The sequence below is a fragment of the Drosophila nasuta genome, chromosome 3, assembly GCF_023558535.2.
Source record: "Drosophila nasuta strain 15112-1781.00 chromosome 3, ASM2355853v1, whole genome shotgun sequence".
Taxonomy (NCBI): domain Eukaryota; kingdom Metazoa; phylum Arthropoda; class Insecta; order Diptera; family Drosophilidae; genus Drosophila; species Drosophila nasuta.
Window position 1 is genome coordinate 27969228 of NC_083457.1, and position 19414 is coordinate 27988641.

Genomic DNA, 19414 nt, shown 5'->3' on the forward strand with positions numbered 1-19414 from the left:
CACACAAACGCAGATGCATTTGGTTCGTGAGTGTTTTTTTCATGTTGTTTTCTGACTCGATCCGGCAACGACAACGACAACATCGCCCGCCATGGCAACAATAACATTGTTAACTTTTATAGCCGGTAAGTTCAGTTTGTGCACGGCAATAACAACAACGCCAACAACAAAAACAACAGCGTCAGCGACAAAAAAAAACCAGGCCTCATTTATGCGCTGCAGTTTAGTTGTTTGCTAGTGACTTTTTTGGACGTTGCGCCCCATGCTGTAGTTGTCGTTGTGGTTGTGTTTGTTGTTGTTGTTGTTGTTGCTGTGCAGTTTGTGCGCTAAAAATAAACGCCATGTAATTATAGACGTAGACTACGACTTGTTGCACTCACACATACACAAGCACACGCACTTGCATACATGCGTAGACGGCCATGCCCAAAAGCAAGTTGAACGAGCCAAAGCGCATTTAAAGAGACTGAGCTTAAGAGAGACAGAGAGAGTGTTCAAGTTGCGTCTCTGAAGAGCGTCCGCTGCTTAGGCCAACAACTTATTGCTGCGTGCTCTTTGCATTGTCTTTGGTCACGTCGTCCAGCAGCAACAACAACAGCAGAAGCAGCAGCAAGCCATGGACCAAGTTTGATAGGTCACGTATGCGCATATGATTAGTTGACCACTGAAAAATCTTGTCCTGCTATCGACTCACACACACACACATACACCACACACCAAATGTGGTGTAGTGTGCGTTAATCTTCTTGTGGCAGCTAACCTTGGCCTAAATGCTGGGCATGACAGACAGTCGCTTGCTTGTTGACACAGACCGCAAACCGAAACCAGCTTAGCTCACAAACATTTGCGATGCAGCTTTATGGCAGCTTAAAGCTCTGTTTAGCGAAGACAACAACCTGGCTGTTAAAGCACTGTTAAAAGTTGAAGCAGTTGAGATTTGAATTTACATTTATAAATTGGTTTTTATTGTTCACGTAAATTAACTTAAATTAACAATAATCAGCGGAATATGTACAACATTGAAATACTACGAAAAAAGGAATATGCATGCACTTCGAAACCGATCACGTTCAAATGAAACCTCCTACATCATGTATGATTGTAATTGTGTGAGATTGTGTTTGTGTGTGTCTCCCCATGTTGTGCAAATGTGTGGGTGCAAGAAGTTGAAAACATGTCTAAAAGGTCGAGTATCTAAATGGCATGTGGTGATGTTATTTTGTGATTGTTCTGGCGAATTGTTGCTTCATCTGCGACGCAGATGCATCATCGACTCCAGCGAACTGGGATCCAATGTGGCCGCATGCTCCAAATCCTCGCTGCTCGCATTCTCCTCGGCGACATTCACAAACGTGCTCGAGAGCTCTCCATTCAGCTTGTTGACGTTGCCCGTGGCAATGTCGTACATGAAGATTTCCTGCTCGGCCGCATCGCTGGATCTGTAACGTAGAACGAAGCTATGTTAACTACTCTCAATTTGATAACATTCGAATGTTAAACTTACTTAGCCACCAGCAGCACCACGGACTGCAGCTCGATGTCGGTACGTGCCTCCTTCTCCAACCACCGCTTGAAGTTATCCTTGGTGGGCTTCTTCACCAGCGTCTTGACCAGTTCACCACCCAAGAACTTCACCTCTCTGCTGTCGACGCTGCGAGCCTCACTCGACTGACCTGCGGGCTGAGCCTCAACGGGAGCCAAGACCACAACGCTGACAATCTTCTTGCCCAGCAGCTCCTCGCTATCGGGAATGGGGAACTGAGCACCATTGATCTTCAGCGGCAAATAACGATTGTATTGCTGACGCTCGGCCAGCTCAACGGGTGTCACCACGGTGGCATCCTGACGCACATACTTCTCATTCACACTCTGTCCTTGGGCGGCATCGAACCGCACAACTTTCACATCCAGCTGCTGCTTTTGGGGCAGCGAATTCGTCTGCTTGACGCGATCGATTTGCTTCTCGCTCAGCGCCACTTTATCGCCATTGGGCTTCACCACGGTCAACACCTTGTTGGTCTCGGCAATCTGTGCACCGCCGCCAGCGCCATAGAAATGCTGCAGATGCTCAGCGGGCAGGTTCTCCAGAGCAATGTCTCCCTGCTTATCGTAGTCGAGAATGGAAATGTCGGCATTGTTCAGTATACCGGAGGAGAAGAGTTGCTGGCGCAGATCATCGGGCACCTCGTCGGGCAGCTGCAGCAGCGTCTGCGATGCCTTGCCATTGGGCTTGGGCGGAGCTGTGGGCAGTGGTGCGGATGTCGATGGCGAGGAGACGGCAGCTGGAGCTGCTGCTGGTTTCACAGGCGTCACATAGTTTGTAGGAGCTTGTGATTGCTTCTCTTGCTGCTGTCTCTGCTGCAGCTCCTTGAACACATCCGAGTGATAAGTAGACACACTGAAAGGCGAATTGTCGCCAGCGGAGGCGGAACTAAACTGGGATTGCGATTGTCTGGGTTGCTGTGCAAAGTTGGTGCTGGCTTGTGCTTGAAGCGCAGCTGCTGAAGCTTGAGGATGTACCTGGACCACAGGCTCGCTGTTTGTCTGGGGATACTGATTGTAGCTGGCGTAGCTAGAGGAAGGTGGCACCGGGGTGACCACCATTACCTTCTGGCCATGCGTGGACTCGGCGTAAACCGGAGGTGTTGACTCGCTGGGGAAGCTAGCGAAGTGCTGTTGTTGCTGTGGCTGCGAATGTTGCTGCTGTTGGGAATGTTGCTGATGTTGTTGAAGTGGCTGCTGGGACTGTTGTTGCTGTTGTTGCTGGTTCGGTTGAGAGCTGGCTGTGATATAATGTCCGGCAATGGGTTGTGCAGGTATCGGGGCAGCTGTGGGACCCAAATTGGGAGCAGGCACATCGTGTATAACCTCGTTGCGTGTGTTGCTGTAGGCGAATTGCTGCAGCGACAACTGTTGCTGCTGCGATGGCTGATTCTGCACAGTTTCCGTGATGTGCTGCTCAAACTTGGGAATGGACTTCAACAGCTCCGTTTCCTTAGAAGGTTTGATGTCGAAGTAGCTCAAAGTGGGCGCCACATACTTGTGTTCCTGATGTTGCTGCTGCTGCTGTGAATGTTGCTGATGTGGTTGCTGCTGCGGATAGTAGTCGGTTGCTGGCGTGGGCGAGTGCACAATGAATTGCGGCTGCTGCACGAACTGTGGCTGTCTGATAAACTGATAAGGTTGTGGCTTCGACTGCGTCTGAGCTTGACTTTGATATTGTGGTTGCTGCTGAGGATGTTGCTGCTGCTGTTGTTGGTAGTTAACATTCTCAAGCTTTAGAGGCAACTGCAATGGTTTGGCTTGTGGCGCAGGTGCGGGAGTAGGGCGGAATTTGATTGGCTGATATGGCGCACTGGGACGCGATGGCAACTCTTGGGATTTGGGCGGAATTGTGGGGAAGAATGGCACCTGCACTTGCTTATGGGGCGGCTTCTGATATTGCTGCTGTTGTGGTTGCTGCTGCGATTGCTGTGGCTGATACTGCTGATTGTGATTGACATAGAACTGCGATTGCTGCACAAGCTTGTTGAAGATGCTCTGTGACGAAGTCGATGGCAATTGCTGCTGCGTGATGCTGGGGCGTGGCACATGTTGCTGCTGCTGCTGCTGCGGTTGGTGTTGCGGCTTTTGATAGTACTGCAATTGTGGTTGCTGCTGCTGCTGTGGCTTGCTGGCTGGCTGCCTGAAGTAGTTGCTGCTGTGCTGCGCTGGCAACTGTTGCTGGCTGGCAAAGTGCAGCTGCTGCTGCTGCTGCTCGCGTTGTTGCTGCTGATGTTGCTGATAGCTGCCAAAGAGCGTGTTGGCGGAAGACGACGACGAGGACGATGACGATGAAGAGGAGCCTCTGGAGAAGCTGTTCTCGCGTCCATAATCAGCGCGTGTGTTGGTCAAAGGCAACGCCACCACCTGTCGCTGAATGCTCTCCGCATCGTGCTCCTCCAGAATGTGTCCCGTCTGATGTTTGTTCTCCGCCCCGAAGGAGACATGAATGCCGCTGTTGCTGTGATACTTCTCCGAATCGGGATGGATGATGGTGCGCAACGTGGTGGATTTGACGGGTGGCAGAGGCGTCACTGGATACTGGACCACCTCCTCCTCTTCCTCCTCCTCAGGTTCCTCGTTGTCGTCGTTGTTCAGCGATGCGATGGGCGTCTCCAGATGCAGCTTGTTGTTCTGATCCTTCTTGTAGTTCACATAGAACACATGCACCTTCTCCTTCTTCTTCTTCGTCTTCTTAGTCACCACGGGTTGTGCGGGTTCCTCGGCCAACGTTTCATTCGCATCCTTAATGATGATCTCAATGATGGGCTCCGGCGCCTCCAGATATTGTGGATAAGGCGCATAGCCAGTGCCAAAGCTGCCCGGATACTGAGCTGTAAATGAAGTCGAATTAGTCTCAGATGGATCGAAGTTTAGGTTTAGCTCGAAGCTGGCGCAACTGCATCGGAAGCTTACCTATGGCCTGCTGGCCATTGTAGTAGCCCGTCTGTGGAAAGTAGTTGTCCACGTAGCCGGCACGACGACTGGCGACTTCGGGATACAGAAATCCAGCATTGCCAAAGTCATAAAGTGTGCGCTTGCCGCGATTCTCTCCAGGCACCAACGATTTCAGCGTTTTCGTGGACTGACTTTTTGTAGTTGTCGTTGAGGTTGTCTTGGAGCCAACAGTTGTGGGCGTTGGCTTCTTGGTGGAAGGAATCGCTGACTCCGCCTTCGATGCAGCTTTAGTCTCGCTCTTGGGCTTCGTGGTTGCTGCTGTTGTTGCTGCGACAGCAACTGTTGCGAGCAGCGCCAACTGCAAAAGGCAAATAAATTTATGAATTATTTATAAACAAAATATTTTGGCAGGCTAACATGGATGTGGAAACATTTTTGCGTTAATTAAATGCTGTTGCGTGGCAAGGTCGAGCGTCACAAAAAATTATAAATGAAATAAAATATATTATTATTTAAAAAAAGGTAAAAAATAAACACTTTTACCACACAAAAAAAACGACGAGCACGAAATACAAAAGGCTGCACACAAATTGGTGAATGCCCAAAAAGAGGCAAATTAAAAAAATAAGCAACAAAAAAAAAGGCAATGAAAACAAATATCAAAAGCATTTTGGAGTGTTTGGCAAATTAGCCGAGCAAAACGTCTGTGTGGACGTGTGTGGAATCCGTCTTTGGCATTGGGTCAATGTCAAGTTGCTGACCACAAAATGGATCTGCAACCTGTTGGGTTCAACTCGAACGATGCGAAACGTAAATCGAAATCGAACTCGAACTCAAACTCGAAATCAAATGCGAAATTGAAACTCATCAATCTTACGATTGTAAGTATGTGCAGCTCAACTTTTATTTATTATGAGTGTTATTATTGTTGTGCGCTTGGGTTAAGTCTTAATCACTCCAAACTGTGTCACACACACTCTCTGAGTAATCGCTATCGATCGCTGCGGGGCTGCGACTCTGAGACTCTGAGACGTTGCGACTATGCGACGGCCTATTTGCCACACGTGAAAGTTGCGCAGAGTGTCGACGACTTGACGCCTTGAATTTCAATTTCAACAGTCGCAATTTGCATTTCAACAAAAGTGCCAGCGAGATGAGTCAGTTGCACACATGACAACGACGTTTAAATACCCTAAATACCAAAAATAACAAATACGCAAATGAAAGTGAAGTATCATTCATTGCATGTTGAATTGCTAACATTGAGTAGCAAATAGAAATGCAGAATCAATATTAATATATGTTGTATAGAAAAGAATTCATATAAATGTAAAGTTATTCATTGCAATGTGAATTGCTATCATTATGAAAGACAAATATTCAGCAGAAATATATTTAATGAAAGCAGAATTAACCAAATATAAATTTCAGTTAGAAAAATAATAGTTTTATTAACAAAAATTATTACTATTATAATTACAAAATAAGAAAACTTTTTTTTCAATATAAGCAAATCAGTGCGGTATTATTCTTAACCGTATTAAAATAATGAAAATACTAAAAGATACCGAAGACTATTTTTGGTATATTGATATATGTACATACCATACCAAAAATAGCTCACCTTCTTATTATTACCTTTTTTGTTTATAAAATACCCAATTGTTTATTTCATATATATAATTTAAAGTTTAATTGGGATGTTAAGCTAATTCGTTTTTATAGTATTATTTTTTCAATGGAGAAATGTCTAAGAGTGATATTTCTGATTCCCCATTTTACACGTATTCTATTAAAGCACACTTTGTATTTTAAACTAACTATGATATGCATTCAATTCTAATTGTAATTAATATCAACATAAGTAAATGGAAACTTTTTTATACTTTATCGTGTTCATTCTGAGTTCGAGTCACAGTATTTATATTTCAAAAAATATTGTAATAATATGTATGCAAAAAACGAAAGTATTGCAAATACTTTGAATATATTATTAATCGCCTTTTCAATCAACGCTATAAATACTGCATTATGTAAGCGACTAATATTTGATGTCAGAATTATGTGGGTTTCAATCGCAACAATCAGTGGAGTTTACTCTCGGCTGCAGTGCAGTTCATATACGCAAAAATGATGCTGAAATGCGTCGAGATCATTGCTGTGGCATTATTCTGGATAATCCTCACTCCACTGACTGTGATTTTGTGCAAGAACCAAAAATGGATATCCTGGAATGAACTTAACTTCTGGCAATGCATTGGAACCATAATTATATTTACCATTGCATTGGCCGGCATCTCCTGGCTGCTCTTCATCATTCCCGTTCTGCTATACAAAAATCTAAAGCGTTTTCTAACGAATCGAAGTCTTGCAGCTGAGCAAGAAAATAGGGAATTGAGTCGCCAACCCAGTGAATGTGTTCTGAGCAATCAAATCGGTTTAAATACGTGGGCAGAAAGTGAAAGAGACTTGGAAAGTGCGCGTCCTACTCGACCTGCGCCCAATTTGCCGCTAAAGAGTTCCAAACGTAATGCAGAGTATGAACAATATAACAGCGAAACATCTTTTAAGCCTCCACCCAGCTACGAAGAAGTCCAACATCTAAAATAGAACTACAAGCAAGTGCGTAAGCTGTGACTTAAGAAATGATTCAAAGCATTACGATAAGAAAAACAAACGCAGAGTGTAAACAATTTAAATCTGAAAAAGCTATTGAAATAGTTTTATTTAAATATTAGCAACACTCAAGCTATAAAGTTTTTCTTAAAAAATGTACAAATAAAATTAAATATCCGATAGATTGTGCTTTAAATATGATTCCTATCATTACAAATACGATAAGAAAAACAAACGTAAAGTGTAAAAAAAAATGTAAAACTGACGAAAGTTTTAAATAATATATGAAACATTAAATTTAAGCTGTTGAGATAATTTAATTTGAAATATTATTAAGAACAGTTTTAAGAAAAGTTATACAATGTTTAAGTTAAAATAAAATAAAATATTCGTTTAGTTGAATTTCAAATATGATTCAGAGCACTACTAAGATTGCTACGATTGAAAAACCAAATGATGAATGTGTACAAAAAACTAACAAAATTTTTGAATAAAAAGTGGAAAAAAAGCTATTAAATTAATTATATTTTAATTATAAATCAATGAGCTACTAAGAAAATTTACAACAAAAAATGTTAAGAACCAACAAATAAATATTAAAATATATACCCTGAGGCTTTTTATATATAGTGTAAAATAAAAAAATTCCTTATCGACTAAATGTATAGCAAATATGATTCAGATCTCTACAATGTTTGCGGTAATTAAAATATCTGAACAAAAATAAATAACTTTACTGAAACATTATATTCAAATTGCTGAATGAATTACATGTCAACTATATAATCTGATTTTAATAAATCTCAAACAAAAGAAAAAATAAAGTCTTATTTTGCTTAGAACAATTGAAACTGTGCATCAATCAAAGACATATTGGTTAATCAGCATCACATACTATATTACAAAATAATCTATGATAATTTCTAAAATTGTACTCTATAAAATACTTGAATCAAATCATAATATATAACTTAAGCATATCTGATTTGTATTTTCTGCAATTTGATCAATGGCAATAAAGTGTTTAATTTATCCCAAGAGTGTTTTTGTGTTAAAATCGATAACAGCACATAAATTTTATGTTAATCAGATTATACAGCTTAAAATACTTTGAATGAAATTTTTTTATAACAGCTTTGTATTATCAGATTAATGTATTTCTTGATAAAGATTTTATAAATTGAATATAAGTTGAATTGAATTTAATATAACCAAAACAATTCGTTAAGAAACAAGAATGAGAAAATAAAAATTGTTGAATAAATTGCATTTTCAGCTGTGTAATTTGGATAATATAAAATTCATGTGCTATTTTTACATAGTTGTGATTTGAGATGTATTAGTTAGTTCAAATGCACTTCATTCAACGGATTATATAATATTTAATTTTTCACATTTTTTTTTAGAAATTATTTTGGTTATATTATAATTAAATTTAATTTATGTATATGAATTTTGTGGAATGTTTATAAAAAAATACGTTTTTATATTGTTTTTTTATAAATTGTACTTTACAAACAGCTTTCCTCTACTCTTTAGCGAACTAACTAAGGATTTAACTTTTTATTTATTTTCAATAATTTTAAAATTTCTAAAGCTTTCCTCTTCTCTTTAGTTGTTGTTTGAACTTACTAGCAAATTAAATTTTAATTTACTTTCAATAATCTTCAAAATTATTAAAGCTTTTCTCTTCTCTTTAGCGAAGTAGCTAGCACAATAGTTCACATGCCCCGTAAGAAAAGAGGTAAAATAAGTGCGAAGCAGAAGAAACGCGATCAGTTCCGTCAACATAGCAATGACAATGCCAAGCTGCAACAACGCCCACGCAGTTGTCTGTGTTTGGCCAACTGCCAACTGCCAAATGGGCAATGCAACTCACAACTTGCGACTCACAACTCAATTTTTTTTTTTTGTGGAAGTGAAATTGTTGCCGCTGTGGGGCAAATGGGGTCTGGCATTTGACATTTGGCACTGACAACGCCTGCCACATAAAATTAAATTTGCGATACTTTCTCAAAAAAAAAATTAAATTAAACAAAAAATAATAGAGTCATAAAAAACAGAGAGAGAAAGAGAGAGAGAGATTGAGATAGATACAAGTATTTCTAGCAATGTTTTTTATTGACTGCAAATGTCAGCATTGTGGGCGCTGACATTTGATTTATGTGTGTGTCCATGTGAGTGAAACTCACACACAGCCAAAAATAATCAAAATTGACAGAGCGAGAGAGACGGACAATTGGATAAGCTGACAGTTGTGCGATGTACGGTGGCGTATGCGCAATATCTTGTTAGCTACGCAAAGTTCACAGCCCGTCTAAGTGTGTTTGTGTGTGAGATTGTGTTTTGATTATGGCATCTCGTAGTCACATCGTTGCAACTGTCAAACACGCTTGTTCGGCAAAGTCACAAAGCCAAAAAAAAAAAAACGGAAGCTGTGCAAACACTTTTGACAACACTTTTGGGCCAAAAGCTATTGTTTTAACTCGAGCTCATTGTTGTTGTCGGCGATTATTATTTGAGTTGCTGTTGCCGATGTTGCTGTTGCTGTTGCTAGTTGTCGCCTTTTGCTGACACACATTTTGACAGCAAACGCCGCATCTTTTAATTGCAATAATTAAACGCAACTTCAAATATTTTTACTTCAATATTTACGTATTTGAGTTGCACTCGCTTTTCGAGCATAAATTATGACTTTATTACGACACACTCAAAAGCTTTATGCGTATGCTAATTATGGAACATTGTCACACTACGAAAACCCACACAAAACACGATTATTTAACACATTCAAGTCAAAGAAAATGTCGCGAATCATCGAGGGATTAGAGAGAGACTGGGGGGGAAGCAAAGAGGGAAGGTTATTCAGGGATTAGCATAACGAACTGACCTACCAACCTATAGGTTGATGATGCTGCTAACGCAGTAGCTGGACAGTCGACAGTCGTCAGATTTATTAACACATGAATGCCAACTCGTGTCGGATCAGAGGAGAGAGGGGGGCAGAGAAGGGGAGACGCACAATGAAAGCCCACAGCTCAGAGCTAAGCGCAGACAATGGCCAAATGTCAAGACACACAGAGGTTTGTTGGCCAAAACAAAGCCAAAACATGCTCATTGATGGCTCAAAAGAAACTGGCGCATAACCAAAAAGAAAGATGCTAACAATGGGAGAAAGTTAACACACACGCACTGACCGAGTGTTGTGCGTGTGTGTGTGTGTGTGTGTCTGTATTTATAAGCTAATAAATACGCTGAGAAGCCGACTTTTTGCGCAGAATTATGCAATGGCTTAGAGCGCCTATTAACCTGGCTAAACAGCGAGCAGCTAGAGTTAGTGGCCAAGTGTAAATCAAAATGTGCAGGCGCATCTTTTAAGTTTTAAACGGGATTGTGTAATGCAAGACGAAGCCGATGCTAAATTATGGCCAACCGAGAGACGAAAATTGTTTGGCCAAATTACACAGCAGATGCTGCAACAGGATTGCCAAGCTGCCAGCGGCCAGTCAAACAACTAACAAGTTAACAGCTCAACAACTGTGTGGCATGTGGCAGCTGCAGTGAAATCGGCGACAACTTGTTGCCACAACTCCCGCGTGAAGTTGCAGTTGCAGTTGCATTTCGCATTTGGTTAGCAGATCAACTCGTAAACTGATGACAAATGGCATTCTCATCATCATCATCATCATCGTCATCGTTGTGTTGTTGCTGGCAATTTGCAATTAGCCTTCTCATACTTTTCGGTCTGCTTTTGTTGTCTGTTGTCTACTCTGCAGCAGTTTAATGCTGATGGCAATCTCTCAGCGAGCGAGCGACGACGACGACGACGCCCTGCGTCATGCACTTTTGGATGATGAACAGTTATGATATGTGGCAGACGACGATCTGCCATTGTTATCTGTTATTGTTGGTCATGTGAAAATAAGAAATAAACTAACACGCCACAATTATTATTCTGTGTCTGATCTGAAAGTCATCTTGCGACTCTTTTTTTTGTGTCTGTTCGAGTCACAGCCAATTATTCGAGTGAACGGAAGATATTTGGCAATAGCTTTTAAGCCACACACAGGAAATTGCTTATGCTCAAAACTCAGCTGCAACAAGCATCATAATTGAAACACATCCATCATCATGAGAACAACAACCAACAATTTGGCCACAATTTGCCAGCGCAACAATTGCAAATCGCTCTTTCCACAGTTTTATGCTAAATATATACACATGCTCTCTCAAAGGGGGGGCTTTCACTTGTTGCTGTTGAACAATTTCGATACTTTTTCGATGTTTTTTGAGGCTAATGAGACCGCCTGCTATTTCTTAAAGAGCATTTCAATTTCTTTTACAGTTTTCGGTTGTTCTTCCACCTGCTAACAAAGGCACACTAATTATGTCTTAAATGCCAAACAACATAATTAAGAATGTAGCTGAACGAGCTTCCTCTTTCGATAGCAAAGATGTTGGCCATTAATTTCCAAAGCACACCATAAAAAACGAATCATTTTATGGCATAGAAATTGCATATTTTCAAGGCGTTCAACTTAAGTTGAAGTGACACTTCGTTGATGTCCTCAATTGAAATCTCAACGAATCATCCACATCGCATGCATATTTAATAAATTCATTTTGTATTTTTGTGATGTGCCCATGAAAGTCGTAAAAACAAAAGCACAAATAAAGCAAAAGCGTTGCGGATGTGAATAAATGCGAAATTGCGAATAATCCTTATAATTAAAGAGATCACCCAGAGGCGCTTATATAATACAAAAAAACGACGCGACTCTCGAATGTAGAGCAACAACAACAGGAATGAAAGGAAGTGAGTGTGCCACTGTATGTGTGTGTGTGTATGTATGTGTGACGGCGTGCAATATACGCGAAACTCTGGCGAAAACAAACGAAAGACTTAAGCGACAAACTTGGCGTCTGCCGCGACTAAAAGGCGTAAAAATATACGAAACGAAAAAAAAAACAACACACACATGAAACAATTAATCTTTTTTATGCCGTTAACTTGCTGTCTGTGTGCTGTGTGTATTTTGGGGCTAGAAGCTGCACGGCCTGACACCAAAACGGAAGTTGGCGACGCGCCAAGCGGCAAAACTTAGACCCAAATAAACACTTGGAGAGCAGACAATGACAACACAACAGCAATAAAAACAACAACAACAGCAACAACAACGGCAGCTGAGAAATAACTGAAGCAGCAGCGAACGAACGAAAAAAAAAGAAATATGAATTATTAAATGAAATGAAAAATGAAAGTGTTTTTCTGTCAGTCAAGCGAATGATGTTGATGATGATGATGCTGCTGCTGTCGCTGCTTAGCTGGACAGGCTGCCGAATCTACCTCAACGTGACATGAATTGGGCACACTAACAAATACAGCTAAAGATACAGATACATTGGCTAGAGGGTACAGCTACAGATACAGCGACAGTAACAGGTACAGGCAGAAGAAGCTCAGTTGCTGCGATGAGAAAGCGAACTTCAACTTGGAGTCAACGATTTTTTTTTTTTTTTGGTTTTATACCCGCTACCTTTAGGGTAGAAGAGTGTTATAACATTTTGCCGTGTAACAGACAGAAGAAGACTTCTTTGGGCTCTTAAAGTAGTGTATGTTTGAAATCAACGTCAACAGTCGAGACGAGCTGTCTGTATATCTGACCACGTCCGTCTGAACAGAGACTATAAGATATTAGGTTGGCCAAAAAAGTCTTGCGGTATTTTTATTGAATTTTCAATTGTAATATATATAATAATATAAAGCTATAAATTTTGCAATAATTGATATGTCATTTAAGCAAATATACATTTCGGTAGATTTTAGCATTTTCTCGGAATATAAATTTGGAAACTAAACCATAACACCGTACTGTTTTACTTGTATTAAGGTATCTCACTGTACACTCTATATTTCAGTATTTTCGGTATCTTTTAGTATTTTTTGGTATATCAATATGGTATATTTTTGAAGAATAATACCTCACCGTTTTTCTTTCATTGGGATATGGCACGGTCAAGCACAGTCGACTGTAACTTTTGGTATATTGCAGCATTTTTTGGTATATTAATTCGGTATATTTTCAAAAGAGTACCAAACTGTTATCCTTTTATATGGATATCACACTATCCAGAAACTGTACCTTTCGGTATATATTAGTATTTTTCCAGTATATTAACTTGGTATATTTCAAGAATAATACCGCACTGCTTTGCTTTTATTGAGCACCGGTAGCTGGTATCTCACAGTCGAGAGCACTCTGGCTAGCTTTCTTACTTGTTTTTTGTTTTAGTGGCGGCAACGTGCCAACAAGTAGCACCAAGCATAACCCCTTCGCTTGCCTGAGTGTGGGCAGCAGCTGAAGATGCCACCAAAACCTCATCTGCATAATAAACCAAAAAGCAAATAAGATGCAGCTGTCTGGCGAGCACGAGATTACCATTTATAAGAGCAGCAGTCAAAACGCATCACGACTGACCAAGAAAATGTAAAAGTTGTTGAACCAGTCAAAGAATGTCATTGAAAATGAAATTCAGATTTCAAATTTTCATCATGCAAATGGTTTGTTTTCCCCGTGGCATCAATGGAAAAATGAAATGCAATGAAATGGAATGATAAATGTGCCAACATTTGGACAGCTTTCAAGACTGCATCTGACAATTGTTATTACTTCTTTTTTGTGTCATTTAATAGCACAACAACAGCAGCAAGTAATTTACACCTCCCTCTCCCTCTCTCTGTCTATATTTACACTTCAATTGAGCAACTCGCAAATTACGTTAAGTAAATTGAAATGCAATTGAACGAAATGTTGCGCATACGCCGCGTTGGTTGCAACGCGTTATGCAAAAATCAGTAAATGAAAACCCCAAACAAAACAGAAGTGACCAAGCGATCGTTGCATATGGTGACAATAATTACATGGCTGCAAGTGTTGCTTGCTTACGATTGCTATTGCTGAGGCGGAGGCGTGTGGCAACCGAGCCAAATGACTTAGGCAACGAACTTACAACTACGGATCGGGACTCCAATTTAAGCAATGCGGATTGCGGGCGACACGCTTAAATTAATATCACCTACTATATATGTTTATCTCTAATTAGTTAACGATTTTGTTTAGGGGGAGCTCAAGCTGACGGGCTAAACGATGTGCAAGGTCGTTGCATAAAATACATAAAATTCAAATAAATAAAAAATACGGTCTGAGAGTGAGAGTTGTTGTTGAATCTTCTGTTGTAGCCGGAACCGGCCTCTTGTCCCGCTTCACCACTTTGTTCGTCAGTATTTGCATATGACGCATTGTGAGCTGAACTCTGCGTATTACATAAGTTGTGCACTCCGAATTAATACATATGCTAAAGAGTCCGCTGACCAGACTAATTAAAATACCAACTACAACTACTGAGATGCGGGGGGCAGTCACAAATTAGAGTTAAGTTAATCGCCACATTTGGGTCATTAATATTCCAGCGTGTGTTTTATGAAGACGCTGCCCCAGAAGCCGAAGCCGAAGCTGAAGATGAAAACGAAGCTCAAGTGGCAACGTTTGAGTAACTTTTAATTAAAATAAATACGGGTCTATAGCCTCGAATGGCCATAACAATCATTGCGATGAGCATTTTTCTACCATGATCATGATGTTTGTTCGCAGCCACATCTTCGTTTATTTCGCTTGCAGTTGTAATTATTTTGTGGTCAAAAACCGCATTCCAATTTCATGTAAAAATCCACAATTCAGCTGCGTGTGTGTGCTTGTGTATGTGAATTTCATGTTTCGTGTGTCGCCATTCGCCAACACTCCACAAACAAACAAAAAAAGCCTAGAAAAACCAGTCAGTGTTCGTCTTCAGCGAATACCAAAGTTTCCTTTTCCTTTCGGCAGCCAACAGCAGCAGCAACAACAAGTCTGGACAATCGTGGCCATGCGCATCTTTAAATCGTTTCGATGCCAAACCAGCCAACCAAGTGAAAGGCTTCCAAACTAGGAGACTGACAAACTATATTTTTCTACATTTATTTTTTTAATATTTATTTATTTTTCATGTAATGCAAGTAGCTTTGAAGTCTTCCTAAAAGTAAAAGGTAAACTGAAAATTTGGCAAGATTTGATCGCCTTAAATGCTAGTTATTTTAAATGCCAAATGACTGTCAAGATTTAGTAGTAAATGTTTTTTTAAATAGCTAAAGTAATTTGGTATTGAAGAAGAGCAAAAAAGCTTTTAATATTTTGTAAATAATTTGCTTTATAGGTTTGCAATTAATATCGAACATTAGCACTAAATTTCATTTGAATTGAACATATCTGCTAAGTTGTAAAAGAACTCACAAAGTTTATTATAAGAATTACTCAAATGAATGGACTATAAAAACTTACTTTAAAGTCAATATTATTGAACATATTTGTAATACAAAGTTGTGCAAGAAATCGTAAAGTTAATTTTAAGATTTACTTAAATGATTGAAATTTAAAAATAAAATTAATCATGAAAATGAACATTTAATTCAAGTTCGTTTAAAGGCAATTTTGTTCGACAAATTTGTAAAATAAAGTTGTGAAAGAAATCATAGTTATTTATAACGATTACTCAAATGAATGGAATTTAGAAATAAAATAAATTACAGGAACTTGAGGCAAAGGAATAATAGAAAATATGGCATTACAACAAGCAATTACTTGCTATATTAACTAAAATTTCCAACACTCAATTCACAATGAAGTTACACCCAAAAAAAAATCCCCGCCAAAGTTTCTTTGTGCAAGCGTTTCTATTGTGACAGAAATAAAATCTAATTAGTCTAGATATCTAGTTGATATATATGATTTTGTTTCTTTTTCTTATGGATGTGCGCACTTGTCACAATTGTAACTTTTCATTTTCATTTTTGAAAAGACATGAATAAGAAATACTTATAAAAATAAAACCAATCAACTTTCTACACTCCAAATTTACCCAGACACAAATTGTTGGTTTGCATGCGTGCAGCATATTAAAAAATGCTCAGCCTATTTGACAGAAAGAGAGAGAGAGAGAGAGAGAGAGACAATTACAAACACACACTCATACTTTTAGAGGTTTGTGGAACAGGTGCTTGAAGTGCTATTGTGTCTTCGTTGTCGTGGTCAGCCCTGGGCCAAGTACTGAAACTGAACGGAAAGCTGGCCAATACAAGTGCGAGTAACTTGGCCAATTCTACTCGCAATGACAATCAATTTGTTCGTTTGCTTAGCTTTTATTTGCTTTGGCAACCTGCAATTAGCCATGAAACGCATTTGGGCCACATGTCTGCGCGCATTATTGACAAACAAAACAGAAAAAAAACGTTGAGCAGCAAGAAAAACAGAAACAGAAAAACGGACACAAAGTCAGCATTTTGTGGGTCGATCATCTGCCAAATGAAGTTGCACAAAAACAGTTGCAAATCTGTTTTTGTCTGCGCAAAGGTTACCACCAAGAGATGATGGCTTTTAATGTTATGGTATTGAATTTGTTGGCCTAAAAATCGACAGCTGCCAAATGGTGATGGCCATTTGGCGCCGCCATTCGAAAGGCTGACAAAAAACCAAAACGTGCAACAAGTATCGAAAAAATAAAAAAATGGAAAGGAGGGCACGCTTGCAACGTGTTGGATGTTGATTTTACAGATGAAGATGTTAGACGTGCAACAACAGCAACAACAACAACAACAAACAACTTCAGGTGGCACCTGGCGCGTCTCTCTTGGTCATTACTTGGTTATATCTATAGTGCACTGCGCATACGCCGCGTGGCCAGGCTGATGCTGGCTGCTTGCTGACAATGCAAATTTCATGCTCGAGATTACACAAGATCTTTGTCTGATTGCAGCAAATGAGTGTCTGTCTGCATGTGGATGAAATGTAAGCAGGCAGCGCTAACAAGTTGCATGCAACCAGGGGGAGAGACAAACCCAATGGGCAGACAATTAAAGCCAAGTTGAAGACTGCGATGCGGCAACTCCTGCACTTCACACTGTCTCTCTATCTGGGCTGCGTGTCTTGTAAGTTGTAGTCGAAGCTGCTCCCCCAACCGGAAGACAGTTTACAGCCGAGTTGTTATTGTTGTTGCTGTTGTTGTTGTCATGTAACATTTGGTGACATAATTTATCAATGTCAACGCATTGATGTCTCGAGTTCAACTTACCAGCAATGGCAAATGTTGCAAGCGCATCTTGCAAAAGGATAAGCGAGTGTGTTTGAATGTGATTAATCCGCTTAGCAGCTGCTTTTTTGTTATCGATCAACAAATTTGCAACTTATTTTTTAAGTATAAACACTACACTAAACACTGCACAGCATAGAACACACAAAGTCGCACACTTTGTGGCGAAAATAAAACGTTATCCTTGCGCGTCGAAACCGGCAAACGAAGCTTGTTTTTCTGTGTGTGGCTAAGCGAGAGAAAACGCGTCCAAACCGAAACGCGGCCGTGTTATAACTGAAACTTGATGCAAAACACAGCTCACGACTTGAAGCCCAAAAACTCGCCAAGTTGCCAACTCGCCCAGTCATGCCGCAACAGCCATGTTAAAGAGAGACAAAGAGAGAGTGTGAAGAAGATACAATAACATTTTTTTGTGTTCGTCGCTCACCTCGTGGTGAGTTGGCAGCGACAACAATTCCATCTGCAGCTCAAGCATTCTCAATCAAGTCTTCGCACTGAAAGTGAATCTGAAAAACACACACACACACAGAGACGTAACACACACTTGTACGCACGCGCACATTACAGCTCATTTGGTTAAAGACAAAAGTACTTTATCATTATTACAATTACGATAAGCTGCGAACATGGCTTAGAGAGTAGCTACAATATTGTTCAGTCTATGCCTGAGGCTAACCAACAACAACTGTTTAAATATAGATAATGAAATGAAAAGTGTGCGCAAAGTTCATAGATCACAATGCCTTAGATAATGAGCGATTATCGAATGGCGATTTGTTTCATTACCTCAGCATAAGCATCGTTTCGATCGCTTGCCCAATGAGCGGCAAATGGTCAAATGGTAAAAGATACCAACGTAATGGAAGTTGCCAAAAAAACAGAAAAACATAGAAATTATTAACAACATATTGATGAATGATTGATTTCCATTCGCTGCGTTTTTGTGTAAGTCTGCAATCTCTTTGACCTAATGAATTCTTTGAACTGAACTATCACTACATTAATTAATCATGTAACTACTTACTACATTATTTTATATTAATATTATGTTATTCCCATTTCATGCATACCTTAATTAATTAATTACATTTTTTAGCTGTGCATAATTACATACAACAAATTAACGCAAACATAATCGATTTTATAATTGCCTCAAAAATTAATAAAAAGGCATTTCTTTATTCTATTAATAGTTAACTTGATTATGTTCATGTTTTGCATTTCTAATGCAAATTTATCGATTATTTTTATTATATTTAACTAAATTTTTAATGAAGTTCATATTCATATTGTAAGCTAACATTGTTGATTTCGATTTAGACTTCTCAATAAATACTATTTTAAATTAATGTTTTAGTTATTGAGGTGATTTAAATTTATTTTAAACTTATTTACATCATTTTAATATTTTATTTCTTATATCACAATATTTTTCCATTTGAAATTTTATTACTTTTTTTAATTTATATTTTAAAGTGACTAAAAATTCTTAGTATTACTTTTTCCCACCTTTTGACTGCTCAGATTTTATGTAAATAAAGACAAAATGAAATAAGCAAAAAACATATAAATTATATTATATATATCATTATTAGCATAACAAACATGACAGTATTTAGTTTTAAAAATCCTTGATTTTGTTGATCTTAAAAGTGTTTTTATATGAATATTGGATGTGATTAGATGCATAGTGTCTAACGAAAATATAAATTCATTATATATATTTTCAACTAAATCAATGTTGTGTATTTTATTTCAAAACGGATATTGACAATTACATATTTTTAAATAATGTTTCATTTAAATTTAAAAAAACCTAAAAAATACATTATACACAGTTTTTCTATATTTCACATAGGTTTTTTCTAATTTCATACTTTTAAACATCGACCCAAGCTAAATAAGATTTGAAATAAAATTATTCAACTATTGCAAACACTCATTTCCCGATTGTAAGGCATAAAAATGTCGCTTGCTGCAATCCAGATCAATTTTTTATTTCGACACAATGCAGGAAATACAATAAAATTATTTATTTGTCTGAAACAAAGCTGAGCTATTTCCGTTGTTTCTTTGAAGGCTGCTGCGACTCCAAAATACCCAATCGATGTAGTTTCAACAGCAATATCATAAACAAATAACCACAACTCAAACTGATTCACGTCAGATTTGACAA

The 19414-nt window shown here is 38.9% G+C and overlaps 2 protein-coding genes across 2 annotated transcripts in view; one reads left to right on the forward strand and one right to left on the reverse strand.

The window, feature by feature from the left end:
- LOC132788722 (electron transfer flavoprotein-ubiquinone oxidoreductase, mitochondrial) overlaps positions 1-19414 on the forward strand; it is a 118537-nt gene that overhangs the window by 26954 nt on the left and 72169 nt on the right. The window lies entirely within an intron of this gene.
- LOC132789515 (serine/threonine-protein kinase Wnk) lies at positions 963-17494 on the reverse strand. The gene is made up of 4 exons (XM_060797573.1): positions 17218-17494; positions 4459-4798; positions 1505-4376; positions 963-1439 (listed from the first exon to the last, which is right to left on the reverse strand). The coding sequence occupies exons 1-4, from the start codon at positions 17242-17244 to the stop codon at positions 1247-1249; spliced, it is 3432 nt and encodes a 1143-aa protein (XP_060653556.1). The 5' UTR covers positions 17245-17494; the 3' UTR covers positions 963-1246.